Source organism: Peromyscus maniculatus, chromosome 11 (assembly GCF_049852395.1).
Source record: "Peromyscus maniculatus bairdii isolate BWxNUB_F1_BW_parent chromosome 11, HU_Pman_BW_mat_3.1, whole genome shotgun sequence".
Classification (NCBI taxonomy): Eukaryota; Metazoa; Chordata; class Mammalia; order Rodentia; family Cricetidae; genus Peromyscus; species Peromyscus maniculatus.
In genome coordinates, this window is record NC_134862.1 from 64,738,031 (window position 1) to 64,764,506 (window position 26,476).

General features: G+C 52.1%; 1 protein-coding gene across 1 annotated transcript in view; it reads right to left on the minus strand.

Annotated features, from left to right (window-relative positions):
- Positions 1-526: 526 nt before the first annotated feature.
- The window catches only part of Lhx4 (LIM homeobox 4), a 40,690-nt gene continuing 14,740 nt past the window's right edge, over positions 527-26,476 (minus strand). Inside the window, exons 2-6 of the mRNA XM_006985652.3 lie at positions 23,562-23,733; positions 8,281-8,483; positions 3,696-3,850; positions 3,159-3,330; positions 527-1,021 (exon numbers count right to left, since the gene is read on the minus strand). Of these exons, the coding sequence (XP_006985714.1) occupies positions 627-1,021; positions 3,159-3,330; positions 3,696-3,850; positions 8,281-8,483; positions 23,562-23,733 (1,097 nt within the window). The 3' untranslated portion in view covers positions 527-626. The remainder of the gene's footprint in view (positions 1,022-3,158; positions 3,331-3,695; positions 3,851-8,280; positions 8,484-23,561; positions 23,734-26,476) is intronic.

Below are 26,476 nucleotides of genomic sequence, written 5' to 3' on the forward strand. Positions count from 1 at the left end.
GGGTCACACTTGCAGGTAGGAAAAGAGTCATATTTTCCACAGCAACAAACAGAATGGGATGGGGCCATTTTTTTTTTATATCAAACTGTGGCCATCAGTGTTTTTAACTAGCCTTTCATAATTGGCTTTATTTTGAAAATGAGGGTGTCATCAAGGTGGTCCAGAAACCATTTTATTATTCTCAAGGGCCATGGTGCCTCTCCCTCAGGAATCCTGGTTCTGGTGAAAGCGGAGATTTTGGAGGCAAAGTGTGAGCTTTGCCCGAGCAGAGTCCCCAAAGGCCAAGGTGGCCCTGTCACGGTCACCTTAGTCACCTCGTGCTGCCAAAGCACTGAGCAGCCAAAGCCTGGAAGCAAGGTGAGAGGGAAGGGAGCCAACAAGCCAGCGTCCCTAGAGCTCTAGGCTGTCCCCCCTGTGCTGTGGTTGAGATGAGGATGCTCTGTCACCTCCCAAGAAAGCGGTGTCCTAATGCGATCTCAGCTTTCTAGGAAGAGCGGAGGACTTCCATTGAAAATAATGGAAATTCACATTGGTGTACTTTTGATCCGTAAGAGGCAAATCTCTTTTGATCCTTGAAGATATTCATTCTCTCAAGTCAGGAGGATAGGTAAGGTGGGGAGGAGAGTCTAAAAAGGAGGATGGTCCATTTCATCGAGCCAAGAGGCTGGGCTAGTTGGAAAATCAGGGTAGCCTACACTGCTTCCTGTGGAGAGGTCAGAGGTGGGTCCCCCAGCCATGGCTCTCAGTGTCTGGCTTACTCCCTGCCCTGCGTGCGCGATGATGCCCAGATTACTGTCCACTGGGTAATCCAGCCCATTGAGCAAAGGAGCATGGGATGGCAGGGACGATATGGAGGATGGAGACTGGGGGATTCCATAGGGGCTCCCATCCCTCAAGTCCTGATAGGATTGTCCTGTCCCATCCATGGAGAAGCTCCCATTCATTAACTGTCCGCCTGTAACGTCCCCCACGTTGCCATAAATCCTATTGGTGTGGCCAAGCTCTGAAAGAATTTGATCCTCTGTGGACAAAAGAACGGAGATACATTGTCAGCTGCCAGGACTGTGGTGGTCCCTGCCCTTCACAACCAGCAATACAATGACCGGGAAGGATGCCCACGGGCTGCAGCTGCCTCCCTGCCAAGCACAGGTCAGATACCAACATGTCAGCCTCCCATCCAGAGACCAACCCAGACCAAAGGGAAAACAAGGATCCCCTGCACCTAAACCCCCAAGCTCCATGGGCTGGGAAGTGTCTGGTGAACTTGGTGGTCTAGAGTGACTCTGAGATACCCTGGTTACACTGAGCAGTGTGAGTGCCTGGGTTTGGTGGGTCACACTGTCTGTATCACAGATGGAAACCGCTGATAGGCTTACTTTACTTGCTGATACCTTACTCTGAAGGCTTTCAAACCAAGAAAAGTGCTTGGTCGGGCTGGTTGGGAAACAGGCCTGTATGGTAAAGGTGCTGGAGACCACTCTTAGACCTGTATATAAAATCCAGACCCTCCCAAAAACTGAGTTCAGAATCAAAGAACTCAGTTTCTTTCTATATCCAATAACCTACTTACTGGGGATAAAGAATGACTTGATTAAGGCAAATGGACCTTCTGGTTTCTTGAAGAATTTCATTAAGAAGATCTAATGAAATTTGCTGAAAGAATCTCTCTCTCCAATAGGGGTGAGCAGATTTAGTCTTAAGAATTATAGGGTCGTGTGATACCCAGAGAGAGACCCACTCAGACCCAAGAGAAATGAGCCACAAAACAAGGTCTGGTGCTCCTGTGTGCTCCAGGCATAGATTTGAGCGGCTCAGATGAGATGAACTGGTTTCCCCAATCCTGCCAAGGTGCCTGGGAAGTGGGCATCAATCTCCTTGGCTCTCCTTGGATCCTAAGTGTCTAAGACCGCTGAGTTTGAGCTCTGCAGACCCCTGGGCTGAGGTCAGAGATTTTGCAGCTCATGGTAAGTCACTTGTTCTAGTATCCCCCCCCCCCTGCCCCTTTTCTACCTGGGCCTACACATTATCTCCTACAAAAGGTCACTTGTGACTGGACTTCAATGCCCTATCTCTCCGATCCCCACATTCCACTCAGGAACATAAAAAAGAAGGAGCGGATGTCATTCAAAAGGAGCAGGAAGGTGAAGACTTCGATTCAGCTCCACCATCTGTGCCACTTGGCCCGGCCTCCCCTTGGACCCTGCTGTCCCCTGTGATGGGCTCCTATGGGAACACCCATGCCATCCACTGGTCTTCCTATACACAGGTGTGCTTAGCTTTCCCCGGGCACATCCACAGTTGGCTATTGTTCACTGACGCCCAGGACAGTTCTGAGATGGGTAAGGACGTGGCACTCCCTGTGTATAGATTGAGACTCAGGAGAAACAGATGGCTTTGTCAGAGCTACACTAAAAGCTGGGTGTCTGATCCTCAGTTCAGGACTCTTCCCTCCCCCACCCACAAAAAAAAAATCATCTTCTTTTTTGAGGGCTCAGTGACCAAGAACAGTCATGGTTATTTGCAAACAACCTGAGGAACCACTCGTGCGGTCATTTGCAATTTTGCTGATGCACAGATTTGGATGTAGCGCATGCTGCGAAGCTTGTATGCAGAGGGCAGGATGGAGTGAGTGGTGGGGGGAGGGATTTCAGAAAGGCAGCCGGTGCCCCGCCATGCACTCACATTATTGATTTCCCAGGAAAAGGCCTGTTGAGCGTGTCCTCCTGCCACCAGGATTGGAGGAACGGCTCACTCTAGGGGACCGTGGGAGGAGCTTAGTGTCCCTGCAGAGGGAGAAGTGCAGGAGGGCTGGGGCACAGACTGATGCGTGGCCATCTGTCCGCAGCTGCGCCTGTGTGGGCTGGTGAAGGCGCCTCTGGCAGCAGGAAAGTCGGGGAGGCCTCTGGGCCGGGACAGGGCTAGGCGGGGTCCCGGGGACCCCAGCCTCTGTATCTCAGCAACAGCTGGTCTCTCGCTCTCTACTCCTCACCCCTTCCGGAAGGGCCACTGACACCCTCCCCACCCTTTACGGAAAGTCTAGGAAAACCCTGTGCCCCGGGGAGGGTGTCATCAGAAAGACCCCTCCTGCGGCTGGCAAGGATTACTGTCCCCCAGGGCCTCACCTAGGGCCTCAGCCTCACCCCTCCAGCCCTGCTCACCTTGGAAGCTCAGCTCACTGTCACTAACCCCACAGTCCTCTGCCGAGCTCTCCTTCCCCTGCTTGCTGCCTCCCCGGGTCCTCTTGACGCTCTTGTAGAACTGGCCCCAACGATGCCGCCCCGCGTCCTTCTTCAGCCGTTTCTCCTTGGCCCTTCTGTTCTGAAACCAAACCTGCCACAAAGCACAGAGAACACATTCAGGGCTTGCCTAAAGACCCCAAGCACTCAGGAGGTACCTAAGGCCCCTGGACCCTCAAGGCAAGTGGTCTGAAACGGACCAAAGCTTTGGTGGTGGGCCAGCGCAAAGGGCAGGGTGCCCATTGTCTCCTCAGCCTGAGCCTCATGCCTAGGGTGGTGGCCCTGAACTCATGCCCAGGGTGGTGGTCCTGGACTCCGCTCCCTATAGACTCAGTGCCACCCACTCACCAGATGACGTCACTCAGGTCCCCAAGCTTCCCTTAGGTGGAGGGCACAGACCTGCCCCAGGCCCCGATCACTCAGGGGCAAAGCAGTGCGGCTGGGCGGTGGGCGTCTCACCTGTACCACCCTCATGTCCAGGCCTGTCTCGGAGGAGAGTTGCTCCCTCACGTGCCGGGCAGGCTTCGGGGAGTTCTTGTACGCGTTCTTTAGCGTCTCGAGCTGCTTTGCTGTGATGGTGGTCCTGGGCCGCTTAGCCCCAGCCTCCGAGTCATCTGCAGGGAAGACCACCTTAATGGAATCAGCCGAGCTGAAGCAGCTGGGCCTCCTCTGCCTCCCTCCCCTCCCCCAGACAACCCGGGGGAGGAAGAGGCGGTGTCGTGAGGAAGTGCTGCCCACCCAGGGATGCTGACACTGGTGAGCAGCCTTCCCATCTCCCCTCAGGTGCCTCTTCTCCCTCCCTGGTCAGTTTAGCCACACAGAGGCCTGTCACAAACAGAACACAAATAATTCCCCTCATTTCCCTGTCATGGGTGGGGGAATACTCTGTTTAGACACCTCGAGAGTCACTGGAAGGAGCCAAAATAAGGTCTATCCAGAACTGCCTCAGGCAGCCTGTCCCCTCATCTCCCCTGAGCGTCCACTTCACTGACCCATCCTCTGCCAGGCCTCACAACTGAGGGGGAGCCTGCACCTCACTAGTCATCTCTGTGTCTATAAACTGTGGGTCAGACCCACCCACGCCCATCCCTCAAGTTAGGAAGGCAACTTAACAACGGCTCAAAACTCACAGGATAAATAGAATAAGATACGTATTGCTTGCTCTGTGAGATGCGCTTTGCTTTCGGAGCGTGGCTGCACCCTCGGTGGAAAGGTCAGATGAGTTCCACACTGTGGGTCACAGTCAACTTTTCCGAAAAGCACTATTAATCAGGGCAAACAGTGGTCAGCCTCCAGTTCTTGTTAAAGCTGGGTGGTTACGTTTGGGCAGGGTGACGTCCTGGGTGTTCAGGGATGCACAGTGAGGTGAAACCGTTTGTCTGTCTCCCCAGCACTTAGACGCGGCTCTGCCCAGCCTATCCGGGGAAGCCAAGAATAAAGTTGGCAAGAAATAAAGTGGCCCCTGACTCGTCTGGGCTTTCAGATGTGTTCTTGCCTTCCTCCCTACCGTTTCCCCTTCCATTTCCCTCTTCCTTTCAATTAAAAAACAAAACAACAACAAAAAAAAAGCCCTCATTTAGGACCAACAATACCCGCCAACATTCATTAAGTACCGACTGTGTACGAATTTGCTATGAGCCTTAGATGCATTCAGTCCCTGGTTCTAGGAGATGCTGGGAGTCAACACCCCAAGCTGGGAGCCAAGTGCTTCCCCATGTGGGGTTCCACAGTCTGGGAATTCGGCACACAGGGAAGGGTGAAGGCTTCAGTGTCCCGTCCTCCTCAGTCACTGTCATCTCAGAATCGCTCTCAGCCAACCCGACCGACAAGGGGCAGGGTCCAGAGTCCCTAGGTGGATCGCTGCCCAGGAAAGCCCCTTCACTTTAAATGTAGTGAGGGCTGGGCCCTTCCTGCCCAGATTTATAAACCTCACAATGTAACACTGTTTAACACAACCTAAATTATATAAACATGAAATGATGTGCTTTCAAAAAGTACAGATGCCCTTTATGTACAAAAGTCCAAATAAGGAAACTTGAAAAAGTGTAAGCCTATAGTCCCAGCTACTCAAGAGGCTGAGGCAGGAGGATCACTTGAGCCCAAGAGTTTGAGGCCAGCCTGGACAACACAATGAGAATCTCTCACTCAAAAGAAACAAAGTGTGGCAGTGTGTGTGTGTGTGTGTGTGTGTGTGTGTGTCAGGGGAGAAGACCCAATTCATGAGAGTCAATTTCAGAACAGGTTGGCCAAGGGAATCAGAAATCAATTTTTCACAGCCCATGTCAGTGCCCTGTCAGGATGTGGGTGGCTGGTTGGTCCAGCACCACTGCTCATGTGCACGTCTTTCCCCGTGTGATTATGGGAACTATTATGCTGTTATTTTAACATTCGCTGTGATTATAATTTAAAATCTTTTTTATATCCTATAACAATGTCATCCAAGTATTCATTAAGTAGTGGTGGCCGTGCTCACGCTGAAAAATGTACCCAAAAATCAATAACTTTGGTGCGGAAGTTAAATGTGATAAAAACACTATGAGGAGGGCCAAGCAAGACCGTGACACGCTGGGCTGTTAATTTAGGAGAGAGCATTCAGCAAGGTACTGGAGATAATGCTGAGAAAATAAAAAGGAACATTAGAGCAAAATACACTTTGGTTATGGATTGGTGTGACTGCGGAATACACCCTCACGACACACACTTACAGCATTAATTCCCATGGAGAATTAGCCTTAACATATGTTCGTTCTGAATTATACAGTGTCTCCTAAAACTTGTCCCTGGCATAAGATGCAGCCTCGTTGAAAATGCAAATATCTCAGGAGATGAGATGAAGGAGTAAAATCGTTCCCACTGCGCGGTGCAAGTAGCTGATATTAGACCCTTTCTTTAGCTCAAGGGAGGGAATTATGAGCTTGGGGAAAAAAAGGTTTAGAGAAACAGGAAGAAGTGAAAATTTAAAACAGCCAGACACACTGCAGCAGACACATGTCCCCTGCCATGTCAAGGCTCCTGGGGTTGCACAGAGGGGAAGGGACAGCTAGGGGCAGTGGGTACCCAGGGGACAAGCACAGAAACCGTGAGCTGCTTGTGACCCTTTAGCACACCTCACCTCCGGTCTGTTTCTTCTCCACTAGGGCTTCACTCTACTTAATATTCCCTTTTATAAGCATCATCCTGTTAGCCTCAGGGAACAGCAGGACTGCAAGGCTTCCTCAGCTTGCCAGAGAAGCTCCAAATCCGTAAGCCACCCACCCAGCCTTGGACGCCAAGACCAGAGCTGCCCATTGTCCTACGGAAGCTGCAGTAGGTCAAACTCCTTCCATAAGATGACAAGCCCCGCAACATCACTCTTGCCTCCCCTGTGACGTTACTGCTTGTCTCCCTCTTCTCTGGAATTGCCCACAGCACCAGGAGATCCTGGGCTACGAACACACAAGGTCAACATGAGGTCTTTGACGGTAAGATCTGGCACAGGCCTAGGAGAGGCGTGCGTGGCTTTGGTGAAGGTCTGGTAGGGTCCCGTTCTAAATTGTCTTGGTATCTCTAAATCCACCTGTGTTGACGCCCTTCTGTGACAACCTGGTGGATTCCAAAGCAATAGCATGGGACTTTAAGGAACTAGGGCAGTGGTTCTCAACATGTGGGTGGCAACCCTTTGGGTCACCTAAGACCATTGGGAAACACAGATATTTACATTATGATTCATAACAGTAGCAAAATTACAGATATGAAATAGCAATGAAAATAATTTTATGGTTGGAGGTCACCACAACATGAGGAACTGTATGAAAAGGTTGCAGTATTGGGAAGGTTGAAAATCACTAAAATAGAGTGAATGAGCTCATCAAGGCAGAGGTTTAGAGGGGATCTACAGAGGTCTCTAGTCTCCGGGGAAGAAGGCCAATGTCCTTGGTCCACTAGTAAAGGCCAGAGCTAGGAGTCCCCAAGAGAGATGAAGACCCCATCATGCCATAAGCCAAAGCCAAGGTTAGCCCAGCTGGCTCACCCCAGGGCCCTGAAGAATTGCCTCAGCCTGCTCCCTACCACAAAAAAAAAAAAAAAAAAAAAAAAAAAAAAAAAAAATCCATGAATTAATCAGACCCAGATAGCATGGGTAAGTGAACCCAGGAAAGAACTAGAAAGAAATACATGAAATTGTTTGTCTGTCTGTCTGTCTGCTTCCATCAGGCCCAGACCCATCAACAGAGCTGCCTTCCACAGAAATACCTGAGGTGATAAAAATGCTAGTTAAGGACAAAGGACCCTGATGTTCTGGGAGTCGTGGCTGAAGAGTCCTAGGTTGGGTTTGGTCAGATTCTGAATTCAGAGGCAGGACGGGATACCCTCACCCTCTTGCCAGAGCTGTGACTGAAATGGGGGTGCTTCGGGAAGGTGAGAGTCAGGACTGGCCTTCCTGGGGGGAATATGGGGGACACGCCGGTCTGAGCCTTGTGCAGGCAGGAAAGTCTCTGCTCTGTGAGGCCAGGACAAGGCGGGCAAGAGCAGCAGCTTCTCCGGCTGCCCAGCTGAGGCCAGGTTCCCAGGGGTGTCTGGGAAACCCTGAGGGGTGACATCAGCCTGCACTGAGCTCTGAGCTGTCCCTGAGCAGGGCTGTGGCCTCGAGGTAAGGTAAGGGCCATCACACTCCTGAGTCTGCCTAAGCGTGGCTCCTCCCAGCCATTGATCTGAGGGACACACTTTCTCCAGCTTCAGGGCTTCAGGCCCTCAAGGGTCTGTTCCCCTAAGCCCACAGCCTGAGGAGAGACAGGAGACAACTGAAAAACAGGCCGACCTGCAAGTCCTGTGGCTCTTGCTGACCGCAGCCTCTGAAGCATGGGATGATGAGGAAGTGTGCATCTCAAACGTCCCCAGCCAACCAAGCTCACCAGCCCCGCTCCAGGCAGAGATGACCAAGTTCACTGCCTCATGAGTATTGGCAGCGCCCAGAGGGCTGGACAGGAGGGACCCAGAGAGACAGGCACCTCAGGAGCACGCGGGCTGCAAAGCGCTGGAGGAGCTCGCGCGGGGCCATGCTGCTTACCATTTTGCTTGGCCGTCTCGTAGTCTTCTTTGCACACTAGCCGCCCGTCCTCCATGAGGTAGAACTCGTCCCCCGTGGCCAGCTGCCGGTTGCAGATGATGCAGGCGAAGCAGTGCAGGTGATAGACGAAGTCCTGGGCCTTGCGGACCACCTGGGTTGGGGGGATGCCCTGCTGGCAGGCTGTGCATTTTGTGCCAAAGCGCCTGTCAGGGCAGCGGCCAAAGGGATAAAAATGAGGGGGTTGTGGTTGGAGTCTCTACCATTTGGCAGCCCTCTCCTACCCCCACCCCTCCAGTGTCCGAGAAACACCAAAGCGCACCTGCTCTGGGCCTCCTACCAGCTCCATTGCTTTGTGCCAGGGATGCTAATACAGCAAACGAAGGGACTGGACCAGAGCTAGAGTCATCGGTTCCTGTCCCACCGCTGACATCCCAGGGATCCACAGGGACACCCTCAATGCACAGAGGCAGAGGGAGGGGCTCCTAAGTGTCTCCCAGCATAGGAAGTCACCCTTCACCTCCTGCTTTTCTCATCTTTATGGTGCTTCCTAAAAGACCAGCCTGGCAGGGAACCATGTACGCTGCGGGCCACTCAGACTAGCATACGCAGTCTTCGGCAAAGTCTCCCATAGGAGGAGCCCCTGTGCGGCTGGCTGGGGGTCAGCACGTGCCCGTGTCCACACTGGCACTCAGGAGAAAACACTGTCAGCAGAGTGAGGCTCTCCTGAAGACTTCTCCTGTTCCTTCTGAGCCCTCCCCGAAACACACGTGCACACACGCACGCACGCAGGCAAACACACACACACACACACACACACACACACACATGTATTGAGCACACAGAAAAGCCCAAACCTCTCCATGCATCCTGGGATGTCACTGTCCCAGGAAGGCCCAGGAAGCCACATTGTCAAACCCTTACTATATTCTCCAGTAAGGAATCTGCAGGTCTAACTTTGGAAAAGCCTGCTTTCAACAGTTCTCTGTTGTACCCCTTTCTGGACTAGTACCAAGGCAAGAGGAAGCCAACCACTGCCACCCTGGACCAGGGCTAGCAAGGGAGGAGAAATAGACTGGAAGAAACATCCAGCGAGGTCCTTGAAGCCCATACATAGAGGCACGCGGAGCCATCGAGGTGGCCACAGAAACGAGAGAGAGAGGGAGAGAGAGAGAGAGACAGAGACAGAGAGACAGAGAGACAGAGAGAGAGAGAGAGAGAGAGAGAGAGAGAGAGAGAGAGAGAGAGAGAGAGAGAGAGAGAGAGAGACTAGAGTCGAGGCAGCGAAGGGGGTGGTCGGCCACAGGTAATTCTTCCCCGGTCTGGAAGGAAAGGAGAGAGGCAGGAGGGGACGGGAAGCTGGGGCAGAGTTTAAAACAGCAATCAACCTAATTATTCATGACACTTCACACAGCAGAACTTTATCTTCTTCAGGATGAGAGACTTCGCCTAATGGATCTGGGGAAGGTTTGATTTTAATGGTCCTTTTAACTAATGCTTATAGGCAGCCCGATTTCCCCTGAAAGGACAGTACATATTTCATCCACATTAATACCAAATAAATTAATTATGGTCATGGCTATCATGATGAATCCCAGATTAATGTAGAATGATGGGTCTCTTATGCAGCAATGATACCTGCTGAGGGGCTGCAGGGGCCTGCAACAGGCATGGACAGCTGTGGCTTCCACAGCACCCCCACCAGGGACATAGCGTCCTGGAGAGAAGTGGGGGTCTCCATCCAGCGTAGATTCCCAACTGCCAGTAGTGTGGTAGGGAGACTGCTTTTCTGAGAGCATACGAAAGATGGGCTGCGTATGAGGGGCCGAGATGTGCCTCTTACCTTAGAGAAAGCTAGCCTCTTAGAGCAGGAGTTTGGGACCTTATGAGGCCCCCAGATGGTCAGAATCCTGCCTAGAGGGACCCAGGCTTTTGTCAGCTCTTCATAGGGATGCAGAACCCAGAAGAGCAGTTTCTTTTTGCAGAATAACAAAATTAGAGGATGTTCACAGAGGGCTGAACGTGAGCGTGAGAGCACAGTGCCAGTCTGCACCGGCCTCAGCTGCCCGGAACGTGGGTGATGCCCAGGCTCCCTCCACAGGCAGCAGAGCTGCAGCAGCTCCCGCTTTCAATGGGAAGGCAGGACAGCTCTGCCATACATACGCGCATGCGCCTGCGTGTCCCTGTGTGCGTGGAAGTGGGACAGGGAGGCAGACAGAACGGACGCCTGCATCCATGTCACTTTTCCCCTCCGCCCCTGCCAATGAACAATACCTCCGCTGTGCTCACTACAAACCCTTCCAAGAAGTTCTAGAAGGAATGGGAGAGTGATTCCAACACCTGCAGGCCGAAGATGCTGGGGCAGAGGCCTCTCCAGGGAGGATGTCTCTAGCGCCAGTCCTTCCCGGGAGAAGAGGGCTGAGGGGAGAGCCCAGAGCGGAGCAAGACCCCGCAGCAGCCTCTCCCCCAAGAAAGCCTCTTCTCCTGGCCCCTAAAAAGCAGATGGACTTTCAATAGCCAGACGAGCCCGGCTGACATGAGCAACGGAGACGTGAACGATACCGCGGGATAAATTTAATCTCATCCCGACAGTGATTCATGCCCGAGGGTGCAAGTGCACAAGGAAAATGAAAAATAAATGGACTTGCACACTAGCGTTTTTTTTTTTTCCCCAGCCATTGAAGCAATTTTCCTGATTGTGGGATTTATACCAGTGGTAAGTGGAAGCTGCCCCCTCGCTACCTTTTCCTCCCGAAGTATGGCCAACAGGATCCTTGCCAGGGGCACTCTGTGCACTGCCTGGGTCCTGTAGCTCCCCTGGCTTGTCCTAGCCCCAAGGAGCACTCCAGTCACAGCCTGTGGTCCCAGAATAAGTGGCTCAGCCACTAGGGTGGGGCAGGTTGTATACGGCGAGGACAATGGTCTCCAGTGTCCAATCCCAGACCAGTCACAGTCACAGAGGAAGAAGCTCTGGCAGGTGACACAACTGTCATGTGACCAGACATAATGCAACACACAGCCAAACAAACTAAAATTCTGAGCGTGGCTGCTACACAGAGAGCCGATAGTCTTAGCACTAGTCTGGCCGGTTTTGAAGGATGCTGGGGTGAGGGAGGAGGTGGACACTAGCTAGGGGACATGGGGGGGATTCCCAGGCAGCACGGCCTCAGTGTTGTTGTTATCCAGTATCTATGTGTTGTTATCAAGTGTCACGGCCCATTCCACAGATCCTGCACTCCGGCCGCCCTCTCTAGAAGGCCATTACCGCCAGCTGTGCCCAACTAAGCCTCAGAGGACGGTCAGTTTCCCACAGACAGCAGCTAGAGCTCATCCAAAATGAGCATGCCCAAGACACTAGGCTCCCACGGTGCCACAGAGATAAAGGAATGCCAGGGAGGGCTTGCTGATGGCTCACCTCCTAGTTGTTGCTCTCATCCTCGCCCAGCATGCAGTAGGGAGGCAACAAGACCTGCAGAATGAATGAATGAACCCCTGAAAGGTGCACCTGAGTAGCCGGGAAGAGCAGCTTCCCAAGAGCGGAACGGCTCCCATCAAAAGCTTTTCTAGTGAGGACATGGCGTCCCGTGTTGCAGTTCACGAAAACAGGAAACTTTCCACCCACTCTCGTCGTCGTCATCACATTCATCTCAGAGATGTCTCCAGCGTCCAAGCTGAAAAGGGGGTGTCGTGATGCCTTGTAACAGATAGGAAATTGGGGCGCTGAGTGGTAGCATGCTGGCTCCTGCTCACACCAATGGTGAATGAGAGAGCGAGGATTTGAACTCAACGTTTCCAAAGCAATATAGGCTGTGCACAGCTGGCATCCAAGGAAAGAGACACAGATTTGGTGCCTGGGATGGCTTGATCTTGCTTGTCAACTTGATTGATGGAGAGACACCTGGGAGATCAGTGCAGCCCACTCTGGCTGTGTCTGTGACGGTATTTGCAGAGAGGACTAGGGAAGACCTGCCCTAGTGGAGATGGCAGCATCCTATAGATTGGGGGTCCAGGGTGGAATAAAAGAAGAAGGCTGGAATGCAGGTCATTGCTCCATCTCTCTTCTCTACCTCCTGATCAACACAATGGAATCTGCTCCTCCATGCCTTCTCTGCCATAACGAGATGCAGATTCCTGATGCGGTGAGCTAAAGCAAGCCTTTGCCTTCTCGTGTTTACTTCTCTCTGGTATTCGTCACAGCAACGGGAGGCTAACACAGTACCCCTGCCCAAAGCCAGGCTTAAATACAGCAGCTCATGCCCTTCGCAAGTCCCCAGCAGCTCCCGGGCAGTAGAATCCCAGCCCCGTAAGGCGGGAGCTGCTGCGGTAGCCAAAATGTGTTCACCCATCACACAGCTCAGGGCCTAAGGCAGTGACAAAGACATCAGAGCCATCTCTCAGAACTACCCGTGACCCCAGGAAGGGCCAGGCCTTCTGTCCTTGTCCCACCCTCTGCTCAAGTGCCTTGCCTGAGTTCCTGCCTCTGTCTACCCCTCTGATCTTGAGGGGCCTGGCTGGAGCGCTCACAAGTGCAGGAACAGTCGCAGGGTCTGGATCCTACGGAAAGACAGCGGCAGGCATGCCCTGCAGGCACAGAGCTTCTAGAACTAGGGTCACAGAAACCCTACGCTACAGACATGCCACACTTGGACAGTTTTAAATGCTGTCACATGACCAGATCCACGCAATTGTTTTGTGGTCCCTGAGACATCACCAAGTGCCCCATTCACCAAGCTCCTACTGTGTGTCCTGCATGGCGGGTCCTGTGACATACATGACATACATGACATGCATGAGCCACCATTCCTCCCCACCAGGCCCTCAGCTCAGCACTCTCTTATCTTCTCCATGGCACCCACTGCCACCCCAGCACCCCCTACTCAGTCCTTGGCGACTACAGCTCCTGGCTCAGCATCTGGACCAAGACCTCCAGGGACGTCATTACACAGCCCTCCTGTTCTGCCCACTTGGGTACCTGATCTCTTCCTGAAGGTCATAGCCTTCACCTTTCCTCAGGTGCTCGTTCTGAGAGTCTACCCAAGATCTTGTCTCTAGTCATCCCGCTGGGAGATGACAGCCCCCTGTCGCTACGCCCTCGTTCCCAAGTGTGCTCTAGCATTGACTCCAGGACACTATGCCCCCAATATCTCTGCCTCTGCCTCTCACACCCCAGCCCTGTGGCCTCAGTTTCATCTCTACCCAGCAAAGAGTCCACGTCCATCTGACTAATCCTTCCCTCACACCCTCTGGCTTTCCTGGCCTTCTCTCTTCCTTCACCTTTCCCCAAAGCACAGGTGTCTGGGCAGAGCCGAGGAAAAACACACCACTTCACTGCTTAGACTTCCTTTAAACAATAACCATACTCCAAGAGGACCCCAGAGATCAACACAGGCCCAAAGAGTAGCCCTAGACACAGACCTACCATGTGTTACCCCAACCCATCCTCCCACCCACCTTGGTACCAGGAGATTTTTTTCCCCAGCCCTGGCATCCTTAGGTGGCCTGAGCTACTGTTCACAGTCCACACAGAGTGTGGGCATGGAGGGCCTGACTGGATTCCCCAAAGAGCTGTGCCCTCGGCCCTCCACATCCTTCTGCTGTTCCCTTGATCCTTCCCTTCAGGACACAGGACACAGGACACTAGTTCTGATATTTGACCGGCACAGTCCCCATCTACCACTCACGCCTCGACTTCCCTTTAGAGCAAACTCCATGCCCATCCCACCTTCCACACAGCCCCCTCCTTCAGCGAACTCCTCAGAAAAGGTCTAGAATTGATAGCTCCTGTCCTCCTGGGCCAAGCTTCTCTTGAAGTCAGCCTGTCAGTGTGCTGACCGGCCAATCAAGCTTGCGCTTGGCAAATCATGGATAGCCTTGCATTGCTAAATCCAGCAGTCAGCTCTCATCCCCCACTGACATCCTATCTCGAGAGCTGTGTCCCCTTCCCAGAGTAGGGCCCGGGTTCCAAGAATATGTGGAATAGCCACACAAGCCACACAATAGCCACTCATTAGAGATGAGAAGTGGGTAAGGTGGCCTCATAGCTGAAAACCCACAGAGATGGGGTTGGATCCTAGAGCCCTTCACCCTTGGCGGCTGGGAGGCAGGCAGTGGGCACCAAGCCAGGCCCCAGTTCAACCTCCCATGAGCGGGAGCTGCCACCTCCTGATGCGCCATCCGAAGGAAACAAAAGACTGCCTAACTTGATTTTATGCTTTAATTGCTTGGCGGTGATTTACTGCTGGCTGTATATTTTTTTTCTCGGCTGACACTTCCCTACATGTATTTCTTTTATCTATCACCACACTTGACAGGTGAGTTGCTGATATTTACTGTTACTGTATGTACCAATATTTCCAACATATATCACCACCCACTCTATGGCCACAACCATGTCATGGGCACGTAAAGCTCTGCCCGCTCTATGGTCAGCCTGCTCCACACATAAAAAGGGGGTCATATCTGGAGGAGGCTGACACCAGAGTACAGAAGAGCCTCTGGGATGGGGATCTAGCCCCGCTCACGGCATGAAATCATACAGTCACATTCCCACAGTGCCAGGATTACCCCGTGATCTCATTTTTTAAAATGTGTGTATACAATGTATGTGCATGTTCAAGGGTAGTAGTCATGCAGATGCTGCACATGTGTGTGGAAGGTCAGAGGGCAGTCTTGGGTGTTAGTCCTTGCCTACCACCTTATGTGAGGTAGGGACTCTTTATTTTGATGGCTGTATATGTTAGGAGAGCTGGCCCGCCAGCTTCTGGAGATTCTCACCACGGGTGGGCTGGGATTGTGGTGTGCACTACTCTACCTGGCTTTCTGTAGCTCTAGGGATTGGAACTCATGCTTGCATGCCCTGCGCTTTACCCACTGAGCCATCTCCTTAGCCCACAGTCTGCTTTTTATTTGGGTTTTTATTATTATTACTTGGTTTTTCTGAGACAGGGTCTCACTGTGTAATCCTGGCTGACCTTGAACTCACAGAGATCTGCTTGCCTCTGCCTCCCAAGTGCTGGGATTAAAGGAGTGTGCTACCATGCCTGACCATTAATGTGATTTTTGTTTTTGTTGGTGTTGTTGTTTCGAGACAGGGTTTCTCTGTGTAGTTTTGGAGCCTGTCCTGGATCTTGCTCTGTAGCCCAGACTGGCCTCGAACTCACAGAGATCCACCTGCCTCTGCCTCCTGAGTGCTGGAATTAAAGGCATGCACCACCGCTGCCCGGCTTAATGTGAAATTTTAATTTTCTATAAAGAGCATGCAGAGTTATTATTCTGAGATGAATGTTAATCCAACCCAGTCACCTAAGGGAGAAGGAAACTGGAGCCCAGAGGTGGGTAATGACTTGCCCAAGACCACACAGCTATAGTGAGAAAGAGTTGGGAGGGCCTGAGTTAATCTCCCTTGTCAATTTGACTAGACTTAGAATCATCACGTAAGTAAATGTCTGGGCATCGCTAGGACGGTCTTTTTGGAAAGGTGTGATTGAGCAGGGAGGCCCCACCCTGAATGTGGACCTGAAGTCCCAGACTGAATAAAATGGAGAAAGCAAGCTGAGCACCAGAACTTAATCTCTCTGCTTCCTGATGGGGGGCGGGGAATGGGGGACGGGGATGGGGGACGGGGGACGGGGGGATGACACGATGTAACTAGCTGTCTCCTGCTGCTACTACTGTGGACACAATGTAACCAGCTGTCTCATGCTGCTGCTGCTGCTGCTGCTGCTGCTGCTACTGTGGACACAATGTAACCAGCTGCCTCCTGCTGCTACCACTGTGACTGTCCCATCATGACTGACTCTTACACCACCAGCCAAAAGAAACCCTTCCTCAAGTTGTTTTTACTGGGCATTTCACCACAGTGACGAGAAAACTAAGGAATACATACATGACTTGTTAGAGTCATATGTGCTTCCTAAGAAGAAATGGGGCACAGAGAACCTGCACCCCCAAAGCTTTCAGAAGCCAAGCCTTTCTCCGTCTGTGGTCACCTCACCCCCATTGCCTCCTAAAACTTCCAAGCTCAGCATTCCTGGTCCCACAGTCTGGCTCCCCTTCATCTCCTGCTGAATCTCTGGCCAAGGTCACGCTATGGTTGTCAAAGCCAGTGTCTGGCCACTGCCCACGTAATATGCACCCAGAAATGTCATTTGAATAACCCCATTTAAAGCATTCAACAGCCCTTGTAGATAGGTGTTATTAGTAATATTCCCAATGGCAAGAGACTTGGAAGCATCAATTTGGTGCACAGTAAACCTTCATCCTCCACCCATCTTCCCTAGGCCTAAAAGACCCTTGTCACTCTGGGTGGGTCAGCATCTGCCAAGGGGTTGGCTCAGCTGTCACCAACAACCATGGGCAGAAGACTCACCTTGTATACTTGATCCTGGGCCAGGGTCCAGGCTGTGACCAGAACCATGGTACCCCATGCATCTGTGAACAGGTAGTCTGTAGACCTTACATGCTTATCTTGTTTCCTGCAGCCAGAGATTGCTGATCTCTGAGTCCCAAACTACAGTGGTTTGGCAGACAGTGGAAAGGGAACTTGGAGACAGAGTGCCACCCAGTCCCCCAGGACTTTTTTTCGCCTCTGCTCACCGCTAACACTGATCACAGAATCCAACCCTCTTCTGTTCCTCCCTCTCAAAGTGGAATTCGAGGGACATAGAGAGTTCTCTGAGCAACAGAATCACAAATCGGACACTGACTCTGACAACCATGGTGTGACCTTGGCCAGAGATTCAGCAGGAGATGAACGGGAGGCCAGATTGTGGGACCAGGACTGCCAAGCTTGGAAGTTTCAGGAGGTGGTGGGAGTTAGTTGACCAGAGAGGGGCCTGGCAGGAAGGGATGGGTGGGATGATGGAGCTGCAAGGGGATAGGGTGGCTGTCCGGAAGCGTTGGTAGTGCAGAAGTGTCTACCAGGAACCTGTGGGACAGTGGCGGCAGGAGGCTTCGAGGATGGCCCCATGTGGCTTGCCACCCGAATGGGCAGGCATGAGAATGAAGGAGAGCACAAAAAGGCTTGCCTGGACTGCTGCTGGCCTTGATGCTGCCCACAGCTGCCACTCCTGCGCCACCCAGCTCCACCATGCTTGGGGACCTGTTTATTCAGCCCAGTGCCATCTGCCCCCCGGACTGATTTGCAACTGTTTAGTTACAAAGCGTCCCCCATGGCAGGAGATCCCGGGGTGTGATACCCACAGATGTCGGGAGGCTGGGCTCTGGAGGGTGGACATAGGGTACAGCTGAACTCAAGGGATCTGGGTGGTCAGACAGACAGTCCTGGGCTCATCACCACCTGATATATGGCTGCTGGTCCCCAGGGGGACCTGCTGGGCTAAGTAATTGCTTCTGTCTTGATTACTGGCTGTCACAAATGACTGTGGCTTGGTCCCTCCAGTGTGTTCAAGTCTTACAAATGTCCATGCACACAGGCACTATCAGGACCATCTGATCGTTACCTTAAAAGGTTTAATTTGTTTAGCAAGGGAATTAGGCTATAAACTATTCAGAAATTATGGAAAGCCACATGTCAAAGAGACCCTTCTGCCTGCAGGTTCCTCTCTCTCTCTCTCTCTCTCTCTCTCTCTCTCTCTCTCTCTCTCTCTCTCTCTCTCTGTGTGTGTGTGTGTGTGTGTGTGTGTGTGTGTGTGGTGTGTGTCTGTCTGTCTGTCTGTCTCTCAGCAAGTGTATAGTTATCAGGAATACAAATGGCAGAGCCAGAGTCTGGCTCCAGACTGCATCTACAACCATTGACCAGCTCCAGAATGTTCTCAGCCTGGAGCAACAGGCTCCCATCCTACATCCTCAACAGGCTCCAAGGATCTGACCTATGATGGCCACAACTTCTGCCCAGAGCCCTACCTGGCCCCGGGGTTTTTACAGCCCCAACACCCCAGCCTCCCCGCCCCCCAGCCCTAGGACAAGCCTTCTCTCTCTCTTTCCTACCACTGCTCAGACATCACTGCCCCGAGGAGAAGCGCTCATCATACTGGTAAGTGGCTAGCATTTGCTTCCTCTAACTCAACCCTAACAGTAACTCAGAAGGGCTGACACTCTCATTCCCACTTTAGAGATGGCAAAGCGAGGCTCAGCAAAGTCTGATGCTTCAAGTTCACACGGATCCTGGATTATTAACACCTCGCTCCTACACGGTCTAAGAAGCCCACCAAGGAGAGGCCAACCTCGTGTCGTAAAGACAAGCCCGTAGTCAAATCCGATAAGGAACAGAGAGGTTCTGGTCACTGAGAGAGTAGGTGGAGGACACCATCGAAGACCTGTGCACAGCCAGCAAAACCGCCCTGTGGCAGCCAAATAGCCAGCATGCTGCAACACAGCATCCCGGACCGCAGGGATAAATCACACAGCCCCAAGGACGCTGCCTACCTGCCCTTGGCTGACAGCCACTTGGAGATTGACTGGCTGGGGGAGGGGCTGGCGAGGCAGAGGGAATTGCTCACCCACGTAGCTCCCTGGAGCTGTGTCCTTCGCCCCTTGGGAGAGCCCCTTAGCTACCTATCAGGGTGAAGGCTGCAGGATCAGGGAGGTACCCCCCAAAAAAAGCACTACCTTTCAGATAGAAGCCCTCTAGCATCCCAGCACGCTAGAAAGCCCGAGCCTGTCTCCCACAGCCCCTGACAGACCTCTGGTGGCCCAGGGTAGCCTGAAGCTCCCCACATCGCAGAATGACCTTGAAGTCTTCCTTCCCTGGATGCTGTATGAACCTCACATCCCTCCGCTCCACAGCCATGCTTGCTCTCACATCATGAGCATCCTGTTTTCTCTTTCCAACCACATCAGTCAACAGGACCAGTTTCTCTGTGGCTTAGCATCTAACCCACTGCTAACACCCTCCCACACGCCGCTCGCTGCCCTACCTGGACGTGAGCCACTCTAGGCGGATACAGGCCATCTCTACCAGATGCTCTCAAAGCTGAGGGAGGGAGAATAGGAGAGGTGGGAGCAGCTGGGGCCCAGAAGGGGGGCTCTAACAGCCATACCCTCCACATCAGGGCCAGGTACCCAGAAATGGTCACAAAGCCCCTAGTGTTACGTGGACATGGTTTCCTACTACCTTCTCCCGGACTCTAGAGGTCAATGTGTGCTTTTGAATGGCAGAGGAAAGCTGGGTACTTGCTCCCCACCCCACCCCTGCCCCCTCAGACAAGCAGCTAGTAAAAGATAGGACAGACACCAGCAAGCACCACCTGGGGTCACCAATCTGCCTCTACAACTCCATTCTGCAAAGTGATCCTATGCACCGAACATCTTCTATAGTAACATCAGAATCCTTACTTTTCCTAAAGAAAGCAACAAAGCCCAGAGATGTTAAGCGGTCTGTCTAATGGCACCAGCGTAGGAAGCCAGCTCCTGGGTGCACTGTGCTTCAGTTGGTAAAGTCCCAGGGCTCCCTGCCACCTTGATGGTGATGACGCGTGGGCTCTGAAGGGCCCCCACGCCCCTCCTCTCCTCAGGCTCTGGCCCTGAGACAAGGAGACACATTGGACAAATGGTCTGGAAAGACTTTGCCTAACAAACATGGTACAACAGGATTTAGGGTGACGTCTGCATGGAGGGTGGCTCTCCTAGCCCCTGATTGGACTCAGTGAATTACATAGTCCCACTTCTATGTATTAGAACCTCTCCCCTTGGGCTTGAAGATTTTATCTCCTTTGGAGAAGAGAAGCTAAAGGTGCAGAAAGCAAAAACAACAACAAAAGAAAAAAAATCAACCCGTGATACTGAGCAAGCAGGTCAGAAGTCAACAACCCCGGAAAGAAAAGAATGCAACCTCCACGTAGTAATTCTTCCTTTGGGTTTACAACAACATCGCCCCCTGCTGCCTGTGGCCAGTATTACCATAGCTCCCTGGTGGAAGGACAGCCAAGTCCTGACCCGTGTGGCTCTCTCAGTTCCCACTCTTTGCTGCTGAGATAATACACGCTTCCAGGGGCAATCACTCTTCCCATCACGTTCTTGACTTGCAAACTTCACATAGAACACAACTGAGGGATGCTCCTGTGGCCATGCAAAGCAGTAAAGTAGTTGCCCTGCCCCATGTTGTGGGCAAATGGATTATTCCAGGAACTTAGAACCACAGTGAGGGTCAGCAGAGCAGGTGAGTCCTACCCCTGTGTCGGGGCAGGGCTATGCAGCGGCTGCCAGAAAAAAAAAAAAAACACGGTTTTCTTCCTCTGTTCCTTCAAAGAGCACAGAGAAAGGATTTTCCCTGGCTCCGACCAGGGTCTTCCAAATTCCACACCAGAGAGGACACTGCAGTACGTGCTAACTGATTCCTTTTGCAGAGTTCCCCAAGGTGTGACTTCTGGTAGCCAAACATGACCAGAGGGAATATTCCTGCCACACCACTAAGCTTCTCCAGGCAGCAGTTACTTGTATGGAAGCCGGTGACATCTAATGAGCTATAATAAGGAGCAGATCGTCCCTGAGCCCCAAATAGGCAGCAGGTCCTAAAGTAGCAGGCGATGGGATGGGAAGTACAGCTCAAACTGGCTGCCTGCTCCCTCCTGGTCCTTACCTGGGGTGGGGTCTGCAGCATCATCCGAGAAGCCTCAGTCCCAGGGAATTGGGCGAGTCGCATAAATCAAGTCTCCTCACTGGACACTTGGAAGTTGCCAATCTTCCCCTCTGGTTAATGGCCTTGGCTTGACGTTCCTTCCACACAGCACCCCTCACAGAGCTAATAGCCTGCTTCAGCACTGAACCTGTGGCCAGCTCCCTCCCCGCCAACCCGGACCAAGCTCAGCGGAGCAGTCTTGCAGAACAAAGGGAATCATTAGGGCTGTGTTTTTCAAGACACCAAGCAAAATACAGAAGAAACGGTTCACCAAAGCCCTTGTAACCCCGCTGTGGAATTTACTACTGGTTTCTCAAACCCAGCAACGGTCTACGGGCAAAGGTTGGGTGTTTATGTGGAGGAATACACAGGTCCCCAGCCAACAAGGAAGATAAGACAGGCTCAGGAGGAATGAGCCTGCCTGAGTCAGCCTTGTGAGGAGAAGGTGACCACCGGAGAGGGTGTAATGCCTCTCCAGGGCTCCCGCTATCAGGGACTTTTCTCTGAGCTTCCACAGTGGGGCGAGTCACCCTTAAGAGTATAGTCATCCTGCCTGGAGGAGGAAGCAGTGTGGAACATGTGCTGAAGCAGGAGGAGAACCACAAGGAAGCAGTGAGTGAGGACCGGAAGCCCTGGCCAAAGCCTGGGAGAGTGCCACCAGGCAGTTCTGCGGATAAAGGGGCCCTGGAGAAAGAGTGAGCTGGGATGGGGACCTGAGCTGTGAGGCAAGGCAGCTAATCTGGAGAGGCTTCTGGACTTCAGGAAGCAGGGGAGGGCCAGTTAGAAGCTACTCCTACTAGGCCAGGAAAGGGGCCAAGTGAGAGCCGTGGTGTGCGGAGACCAGGGAAGCAGGGGCTGCTGGGGTACTGGCCTGGGTGAAGAAGGCCTATAGTGATCCCTGTCCTCACTCTAGGTCCCTCCTGGACTTAGGGAGACCCTCTTTCCTTCTTATTCCTTCTCCCAAACCCTTGTTTCCCACTTCCTTTCTCAAGCTAGAGCCAGCTAGATATTGTCAAAACTAGGCAGGCCCCTGAGGCAATACTGAGGGGCTCAGGGGGAACTTCTGATGGGGAAGCCCTGAACCCAAGGCTCTGGCAGCCTCTGCCTCTACCCTCACCTGCCAGGCTAGACCAGCCAGAGTCCCTGTGGACTGTGATGTCTGGTCCAGGACCTCTCAGTACCTGCCCCAGCTCTGTCTCTCGGTGTCGGAGAGGGTAGTTTAGACTTCGCCTCACCTCCGGAGCTCTCTGAGGCTGTCCCAAAGTGCAGGGACAAACTGGAGGGTGTTGCCCTCATCACAGAAGAAGGCCACCCCTTCCCCAGCCTCTCTGGCCCTCCTTACACACACACACACACACACACACACACACACACACACACACACACACTACCGAAGGAATCCACCCCATAAGGGCTGCCAGGCTGTCTGGCCAAGGCATCACTGAGGCACCAAGACAGAGACTCTGTCACCCGCTGAGCCACAGCGTGAGTGAAAGAGTAGAAACACAGAGGAGTCAGAGGTGGAGAAAACCAGAGGAGGATGGGAAGGAGAAGCAGTGACGGTCCCCTCCAAAAAAAGGAAGGAAGAGACGGGGTTGGTAAGTTTCAGGGAAGGAATTAGAGAAACCTCAGTATCTCCCATTATCTCTCCTCTTTGTCTCCAGAACACAGGTGATCAGGAGGCTGTGTGCTGCCCCTCCATGGCTGGCCATTGGTCTCAAATGCTTCGGGACTGGGTGAGCCTCCCTGGCAGCCCCGATTTACTCTCATGGGGGGCGGGGAGCTAGTGTGAGTGAGCACCAGGCACAAGGTCACTAATGTGTCACTCAACCCACCCCCATCTCCGGGCTTGGTTTTCCTTTGGTTGGACAGTCCATGTTGACTAAACCATCAGCCTTAGGTAATGAATGGGTCCTAGGAAGGAACCAGGATTCAGGAAATAAATTCTGGGAGACTCTCCCTGACCCAAAAGCCCAGCAAGGTTTTCCTGATGAACTCAGTCGCAGAATGAAAAGCCCAGAACAGCCTAGAGAACCAACGTCAGGTGACCTTTCCTCCCAAGAACTTTACATATATCCCCCTATTTAAAGCCAATGTGAGATGAGAGCTCTATTTATAGCCCCATTTTACAGATAAGCAAATTGAGGCACACCAAAGTTAACCAACTGACTAAAAGAACATAGCCAGTAAGTAGTTTCAAACCCAGACAGTGCTGGGCTCTTAACTATCATGTGAGACTGCCTCCTCACGTGTTTCCATTCCAGACAACAAAACCCATAGAGCCTGGCTCAGATCCCTCAGAAGCAACTTTCCCTCACCTCTGAGGCCTGAAAGCAGCCAAGGAAACAGCCATGAACACTCCTCCAGGTGTAGGGCACAAACTGAAAGCATTTGCTCTGAGAGTCCCCCCGAAAGATTTGGCAAACCCTGAGCCCCAACTCACGGAGGCAGAAAGCACAGTTCCTCACGCAAAGCCCTGCCTGTGCCCTCTGCCCACCACCCCCACCCCCACCCCCACCCCCAACCCCCGCTCTGAAGAGCCCCCGAGAGGCCAGAGGTAGCAATGGGCTTGAGAGGGACCTCAGCAAAGGGTATCACCAGAATTCCTTCAGCTCCTCAGGAACTGAGGACCCTGCACTCTCCCTGTCCTCTCTACTGGCTCAGGGAAGGCAGAGGCAGCCAAGTGAGCGCATAGGCTGTGACTCACTTGAAGAAGTCCTCCTTGCAGTAGACGCTCCCGGCCCTGGAGAAGCACCTGTCAGCCAGCTGCATCTGGCAGTCTGCACACTTGAGGCAGGAGCTGTGCCAATGTCTATCCAGGACCTTCAGGATGAACTTATCCAGGATGTGCTGATTGCAGCCAGCACACTGGGGGATCTCTATGGAGAGAAGAGAGAGAGAGAGAGAGACAGTGTGAGCCTTCCACAGCCAGACCAGGTCCTGAAATGGATGCCTCACAGACCCAATCCCCGGGCTGCCACATTTTCACTACTAGATAGAAGCTGTATTGAAAAACACCAGCCCAAAGTGAACCGTGTCTAGGTATGAACCAAGAACATCTGGCCTAAAAAGCAAATGCTATCAGGAGTGGGGTTAAGCCAAGGTCCAGGCCTGAGGGTACTCAAGGCAATCTCAGCATCTTCATGAACTGAAAAAGATGCCATGACTGGCCCGAGTCTGTGCCCCCGGTGATGTTCTTGCCTGTGCTTCAGGCAGGAAAGGCACACGTCGGTTTTCCACACTCCATTCCAGCTTGGGTTCTGAAATGCCAGGGATGGAATCCAGGGCCTCACACATGCTGGACGTACTCTACCACTGAGCCACATCCCCAACTCCCAGTTTGGGTTTTGAGTTGATTGAAGCCCACCAATCAGAGGTACTGAAAGAAATTCAGACCTGAGTGAAATGGATGACAGCTGAGGAACAGCCTTGCATCTCTCCGGAGTGGTCTTAGTAGAGGCAATGAGGAGCTGTGGTCCAAACATCCTGAACAATCATGGCAAAGGCAATGATGTTCTGGAGGGTGGCATTATCCCTGGAAGCTCAGTAGTGAGCTGGCTTCTCCAGGCTGAAAGTCACTCAGCACCTGGTAATGGACCATGGTCCACTACAATAAGGAAAGTGGGTTCTGATGCCTGCAACTGAACTCTAACCACTGCCCCATCCTTTTCCTCAGCGATTCCTGGTCTGCTTTTCCAACTAGTCCTATCAAGGGGTTGCTTGGAGGTTTGAAAATATCTTGGACCACTACTCCAAAATCTGTAAAACGATCAGGCTTCCGCGCTGGATGAACAAAGCGTGCTAGTGTCTCCAGTTATTTCCCCTACACACACACACACACACACACACACACACACACACACACACACACACACACGAGGTAACAGCTAGGAAGACTAAAAGCATAAAGGTCCAAGCATCGGCCCTCCTCTAGTCTCCTCCCGATAAGCACTCATGGAGTTCACAACGACAAGTTTCCCTTCTCTGTTATAATTAATTTTTGCTAATTGCTTGCACATAGCTACTCTCACTGGGAAGAGGGATCCTCAGGGGCAGAAGCAGTGCTTCTCTCTCACCAATTAGCAGGCCTGGCACGAGAGGACAACTCCACAAGGTTGTCTATTGGACAGCAACTGGTCCAGCTCTCACTACTAACATCGGCCCGAAACGGTCCCCGCGTTCCCTCCATGCTCCACAATGTTGACGAAAGTACCAAATCCAAACAGCTCGTGAATCCTGCATGTTTCTCCACTCACGCCATGCTCAAGAGTGAGATACAAATTTTAAAATGTCATCGTGGGGAAAACATGGAGGGGAAAAAAAAACGACATATCAAAATCGACATAGCCACTGAGAATTCACTCTCAGCTGAATGTCTGTCATGGAGAAATGAAGAGCAAATGTCAGGGAAGATGTGGGTGGGAAGAGAACTCCGTATACTATTGATGGGAATATAAATTAATGCAGCCACTATGGAAAGTCCTGTGGATGTTCCTCAAAGACTAAAACTAGAACTGATGGATGCCTGGCTGCACCATTCCTAAGGATCTATCCTAAGGAATCACAGGCAGCGCACAGTAGAGACACCTCAGTCCATGGTTAGTGTAGCACTATTCACCATAGCTGAGTTGGGAGATCAGCCTAAGTGTCCATCAACAGGTGAATGGATAAAGAAAATAGGAAATGGGTCTAGAGAGATGGCTGAACAGTTAAGAGCACTTCCTGTTCTTCCAGAGGACCTAATTTTGGTTCCCAGTACCTACATATCAGGAGGTTCTCAAACTGCCCATAACTCCAGCTTCAGCGGATCTAATACCCTCTTCTGCCCTCTGTGGACACCTGCACACATGTAGTGTACACACACACACACACACACACACACACACACGGTTGAGTGTGGTGGTGTATGCCTTAAATCCCATCTCTCAAGAGGCAGAAGAAGACAGGTCTCTCTGTGTTTGAGGCCAGCCTGAGCTACATGTTCCAGACCAGGCACAGCAGCATAGGGAGACACTGTCTCCAAAAGGGGGTGGGTATATTTACACAATGAGTTTTCATTCAGTCTTAAGTAATGAAATTAGGACTGAGCAGATTCTAGGGGGGGGGGGAGGGATAGGACTGGAGAGATGGCTCAGCAGTTCAGAACAGAACAGGACCAGAGTTCTGTTCCCAGCCCATGCATGGTGTCTCACAACCATCCTTAACTCCAGTTTCAGAAGATCTAATACCCTCCTCTGACATCTGCAGGCACCAGCCAGGTTCATGGTGCACAGACATGCATCCAGGCAAAATACTCATACACATAAAATAAAACTGATTAACTAATAAAAAAAATAAGTCTGCAAGTAGAAGGAGGCTAGGTGTACCTGTAACTCCAGCAGCTGGGAGGTGGAGGCAGGAGGATCAGGAGTTCAAGGATAGCTACATAGAACATTACAAAGATAGTTACAGAGAACATTTGAGGCTAGTCTGGATGACATGAGATCCTGTTAGAAGAAAAGAAGGGAGGGAGGGAGGGAGGGAGGGAGGGAGGGAGGGAGGGAGAGAGAGAGAGAGGAAGAGAGAAGAAGAAGAAGAAGAAGAAGAAGAAGAAGAAGAAGAAGAAGAAGAAGAAGAAGAAGA